The 5,557-nt window shown below is 38.8% G+C and overlaps 1 protein-coding gene across 3 annotated transcripts; it reads left to right on the top strand.

Annotated features, from left to right (window-relative positions):
* The first annotated feature begins 6 nt into the window (after positions 1-6).
* On the top strand, positions 7-5,202 carry LOC110025666 (auxin response factor 18-like). Of its 3 annotated transcripts, none has more exons than XM_020726285.1 (15): positions 7-253; positions 358-470; positions 571-666; positions 753-809; positions 907-1,059; positions 1,161-1,245; positions 1,459-1,549; positions 1,626-1,790; positions 1,907-2,026; positions 2,136-2,211; positions 3,043-3,217; positions 3,320-4,185; positions 4,471-4,661; positions 4,753-4,955; positions 5,030-5,202. In XM_020726285.1, the coding sequence occupies exons 1-14, from the start codon at positions 112-114 to the stop codon at positions 4,931-4,933; spliced, it is 2,511 nt and encodes an 836-aa protein (XP_020581944.1). In that variant the 5' UTR covers positions 7-111; the 3' UTR covers positions 4,934-4,955; positions 5,030-5,202. The 3 variants fall into 3 exon arrangements, with proteins under 3 accessions (XP_020581944.1, XP_020581937.1, XP_020581929.1); XM_020726278.1 differs by having other exon boundaries at positions 904-1,059; positions 5,042-5,202; XM_020726270.1 differs by having other exon boundaries at positions 904-1,059.
* Positions 5,203-5,557: the final 355 nt, after the last annotated feature.

Here is a 5,557-nt window from a genome sequence, read left to right as displayed (position 1 = left end):
TGCTGCAAAGGCATTTTTCTGGCTGGTTGATTGGGTTTTTTGAGGGGATTTGAAAGTGGGGATTATCGTTTTGAATTGGATCTAAGACCCGGGAAAGAAATTGAACGGGGTATGTACATGGGTGCATCGGATGCTTCTGTGAAGGCTAACAATTGCCGAGGGGAAAGCGCTTCCTCGGCCTGTAGTGAGCAGCAGAATGGTGAGACTGTGAGGAGTATGGCGTCAGAGGACGGTTGCGGTTTTGAGGGCGGAGGTGAAGCCTCTTTCAATCTCCGACTTAGAAGCGGCCTCAATTCCTGAGGTGTTGCTGGAGGTGGTTGTTTTGCATAACTTGTATTTTTTCTGTGATGTTCGCAGGTACGGATGGCGCACTTTACAACGAGCTGTGGCACGCTTGCGCCGGGCCGCTAGTGACTGTGCCTCGCTTCGGCGAGCGAGTATTCTACTTCCCTCAAGGCCACATAGAACAGGTAGCTTTAGCTCTCTCGCCTTTGTTATGTTTGATCTCTTCGAGGATTTCACTGGACAATTTCTCTTTCAAACCAATTGAAATTACTTCCTGTAATTCAGGTGGAAGCGTCGACTAATCAGGTGGCGGACCAGCAGATGCCAGTGTACAACCTACCAGCTATGATTCCATGCCGCGTTGTGAACGTTCTTTTGAAGGTTTTGTCATTTATTTCTTTTCATATTTCAGTCTCTGTGTAATTTGAGTTTTTATGGCATGAAGTGATTTCAATTTGCTCTCTTAGGCCGAGCCTGACACGGATGAGGTTTTTGCACAAGTGACTTTGATCCCCGAATCCAAGGTATCAAATCTGCTATGGTGTTATAATGAACTGAAAATATATAGCTTGGTGGAGTGGAGCTTTTCGGAGGACGTTTTATGGTTTATTATGTCAGCAGGATGAGAACACAGTAGAGAAGGAGACTCTTCCTCCCCCTCTGCCGCGGCCCAAAGTTCGCTCCTTCTGCAAGACACTGACTGCTTCGGATACAAGCACCCATGGTGGCTTCTCTGTGCTGAAGAGACATGCGGATGAATGCCTCCCTGCTTTGGTAAACATCACTTTATAGCAGTAGTTTTATACCATGCGGTTTGGTATCTGGTTAACATTTTATTTTCCCTGAAATTTCATCTTTTATCTTGGTTTGTTTAGGATATGGATCGGCATCCCCCTGCTCAGGAATTGGTGGCAAAGGATCTTCATGGCGCTGAGTGGCGATTTCGACACATATTCCGTGGTAATGTTTGGTGTTTGGTGCTTAATTTTCCTATTTTATGTTTGTTAAATGTGGCTTCTTTTTATTTATTTATTGTTATTATTTTTTCGCTTTGTATGATTTATGAATTTTCAAGTTGTATTTTTTATTTTTTCACCATCACTGATGCTTGCAATTACACCATATTGGTCTTTCTATTATATTCTAATTTCAATTTTGAATGCTTCACACAAGGCCAACCGAGGAGGCACCTTCTTCAAAGTGGTTGGAGTGTATTTGTAAGTTCTAAGAAACTAGTTGCAGGCGATGCTTTTATTTTTCTGAGGTATGCCTTTGTGGACTCTGAGTTAGTACAGTAATTCTTGCTGCGGCACCGCCCCAATTGACCACCTATTTTATAGAGGAGAGAATGATGAGCTGCGTGTGGGAGTAAGACGGGCGATGAGGCAGCAGCCAAATGTTTCTCCTTCAGTTATATCTAGCCACAGTATGCATCTTGGCGTCCTTGCGACTGCTTGGCATGCTGTAAATACATGGACCATGTTCACTATTTACTATAAACCAAGGTATTTTCAAGGTTCTCTGAACATTTCTAATCAGAATTTTTGTATTTTTCTATAGATTTATTTGGTTTTAATGCATTTCTTCTAGTTTTGATAGTGCTTTTATCTTTATCTGACAGAACGAGTCCCTCAGATTTCATTATTCCATATGACAAATATATGGAGGCTATCAAAAGCAACCATTCCGTAGGAATGAGGTTCAAAATGAGATTTGAAGGTGAAGAATCTCCAGAGCAGTGGTATTTGTTTTTCCTATCACTTTATCTCTCCGTAAACTAGCTTGTTGGTTATTTCGGTGAAAATATATGCTTCTATTCTTATGTGTTTTTTATTTTGTTGTTGGGAAAGGTTTACTGGCACCATAATTGGTGTTGGTGATGCGGATACAAAGAAGTGGCCTGGCTCAAAATGGAGATGCCTCAAGGTAAACACAACGCTAATATTACTTCATGGGAAATTTAAATATATACCACAATTCCTATGTATTTACATATCTTACACCCAAAGTTTGATATTTACATTTCTAACTCCTTGGTGGCACACACCTATGCATGAAAATTTTTAGATCACTTTTAAAAAGATAACAATGGTGGTATGGTATGCATGCAAACATGAATGTCTAGGTGTTAGGTTAATGCATAAGAATTTTGTGGTATGTATGTGCATTCCCTACATTCTTTTGGGTAACACCGCAGTTTTATTAACTTGCCATAACATGGTTCGTAAACAGTCTGTGTTTTGCTCGTTAAGTCGCTCGTGTTTGATTAATTGGTTAAGCAACCAAGTCGAATACGAATAATTTTTTTTGTGTTTGATTTATAAACGAGTCAAACACGAACAAATGTTTTTTAATTCATGTTCGGCTCGTTTTGGCTCGAAATAATTAAATAATTCATGTTCGACTCGTTAAGCAAGCAGTTGGTCTACCTAATTTTTAATCCCACGTTTTGTGTTTTATATTTGAAAAATTACAAGTGTTAGAAACAAACCGAAAGATAGCTAAATTTAAAAAAAATTAATAAATGACTCTTTTATGCCCCAATTTCAAATAATTTGAGCCAAATTTAAAAAAATTGAACAAACACACATATATTTCACGAACAATTTCGAACACAAGCCTATTTCGAACAAAAATAATTTCAAATGAGCTGAACATGAAAAGGAGCTCAGATCGCTCATGTTCGACTCGCTTATACCCATGGCTAAATTTCTAGAGGTACTTCAACCAAAAACTTATTTTTTTTGGTTACTTCAGGTGAGATGGGATGAATCATCTTCAATTCCTCGGCCAGAGAAAGTTTCTCCATGGCAAATAGAGCCTTCTGTTACCCCGCCGCCGCCACCAAACTCTCTCCACATTGCACGACCCAAGAAGCCTAGAACCCATGCAATTACGGCACCTCAGGATGTAGTTGTCCGTCTGAAAGAAAGTATTGTCCATAAGCTCTTTTTGTATTACAAGTTGTCTTTATCCAATCAATGCCACTTCATGATGCAAAATCTAGACTGAGTTTTCCTTAAATCTTTCACAGCTTCATCAAAGGTCCATGTAAACCCTTCCACTGGTGTTTTCAGGGCCTTGCAAGGTCAAGAATCCATGACCTTGAAAGAGGCAGATACTTCTCAGAAGCCCATGATTTGGTCTTCATCCCATGATGAAATAAAACACACAAATTCCATTCAGAGAAGGTTGGCATCAGAAGAGCAGACACAAATTATGAAGCATGGATCAACCTATGGGGATCCCTTATTTCCAGCATGTACAGGGTTACTAGGTTCTTCACAATTTGAACAAAACACAGATGCTGCAAATCTGTCACGGTGCAACTTTCAGGATCCACTGGTCCAACAGAGTAATATTTCAGGCAGATGGTCGTTGTTGCCCCAAAACTCTCACGGCAACATGGATTTAAACTTGAAGATGGCAGTTCAGCCTGGTAAGCCACCTTATTCTGGAATAGGAAACGTTGGATTTGAGGGGCAGGTGGGTTATTTTCCTTTTGAATTTCAGCAGTTTACTCCAAATTGGTTCACACATTTGCTGCAAGATTCCCAAACTGGGAACCAAACAAAACCAGTTTTGATAAAACCAAAGCCATTGGAATCAACAAAAAATGAGATTGGGAAAGTGAAGGGGATTGGAAACTGCAAGCTTTTTGGTGTTCAACTTAATAGAAATTCTTCAGCATCTGAGTTAGAGGTTCATAATCAACCAACTGCTGCATTGAATCTGTCACTGAACATGCAAGATCACCACTTTGAGGCTTCGAAAATGGCGAAATTGGGGGATTCGTCTTCAGCAGCTACCAGCAAAGAGAAAGTTGTTTCTCCCTGTTTACTTACTTTGAAAGGTGTACAACTCAAGCAGCAGGGCAACTCGGCAAGAAGTTGCACGAAGGTCCTCTTCTTTTTTCTTCTGTTGTTTAGGCTTTATTCTAGATCTTACTTTACGGATCCACATTGCTTTCAATTACAATATATAATCTTTTTTTTTTTTTTTTGCTTTTTCAACCTTAAGCATTCAAATTTTCTTACTTTTACCACTACTTAACCATGAGAATCCAGCTCTGATGACTCTTCTTAAAAGCATTGAAAATGTGTCATTTATTTATAGTAGAAATTATTTAATTTTCTTTCACAATTTCTGAATCCTGTTGATTATCATTATCCCAATTTCTTCCAGGTGCATAAGCAGGGAATTGCTCTTGGAAGATCTGTGGATCTTTCAAAATTCAACAACTACGAGGAATTAATTACGGAGTTGGATCACATGTTTGAATTTGAGGGCGAACTGATGGTTCCCACAAAAAACTGGCAGGTAGTCTACACTGATGATGAAGGTGACATGATGCTTGTCGGAGATGATCCATGGGGGTAGGCTTTATATAAAGCTCACGTTTTTACCATTCTCCTTCTTTTATTATTCAATTTCCCCACCATTTTTATATTTTTCTTCTGTATTTAGGGAATTCTGCAACATGGTTCGCAAAATATTCATCTACACAAGGGAGGAGGTTCAGAAGATGAATCCCTGCTCGCTAGATCCAAGCACCAAAGAAATTCACGTTATTTCAGAGGATAGTACAGCTCCAAAAGGATTAAAAGAGTTACATTCCCCATCATTAACTGGTGTGGCGAACTTCTAATGCCACATCTGTAAATATCCAAGTTAGTACTTCCAATATATTGATCATTTGGCTTTAGTTGCTGAATAATATATAACTCAGTAATGTTTGCTTTAGCTGTTGATGCAGAAGGAAGAGGAAAATTTAAGGTTATGAAAGTTTGGAGTGGCTACTAAAGAGGCTTTTTGAGTTTTTGCGTGGGACACACTTCCCATGATGTTGAGGCCCATCTTAACCCTCTTAAGTGCTGCCTGCATCCCTTCCTTATCCACAACAGTTAGAAAGGTATATTTTTATACCTTCTTATTTTTAAGTAGATTATATACTGTGCATGCATGCAAGAGTGGATATTCTAATCCTCCTAACTTTTGTAAATATTTCGTAGTATTAAAGTAGTTTTATATATTTTAACTCGATCTTTTTTGTTGTGTAGTCTGTGCTGCTTTAGCTTTAGTTTGTGACCTTTGTTTATGTTTTGAGTTTGTAAATATTTGAAAATCTGATGAGGGAGGATTGATGTATGTTTTGATTTTTTAGTCTTTTTTTAATATTATTTTGGTTTTGTGACGAAGTTCCTTGATGGATGAATTATGGTGGTGAAGAACAGATGATGTGCTGATCTGCTTTCTTCTTAATGTTAAGTTG

The sequence above is a fragment of the Phalaenopsis equestris genome, unplaced genomic scaffold (assembly GCF_001263595.1).
Source record: "Phalaenopsis equestris unplaced genomic scaffold, ASM126359v1 Scaffold000002, whole genome shotgun sequence".
In the NCBI taxonomy this organism is placed as follows: domain Eukaryota; kingdom Viridiplantae; phylum Streptophyta; class Magnoliopsida; order Asparagales; family Orchidaceae; genus Phalaenopsis; species Phalaenopsis equestris.
Note: the sequence above shows the minus strand (reverse complement) of the source record. Positions and strands in the feature narration are given on the sequence as shown.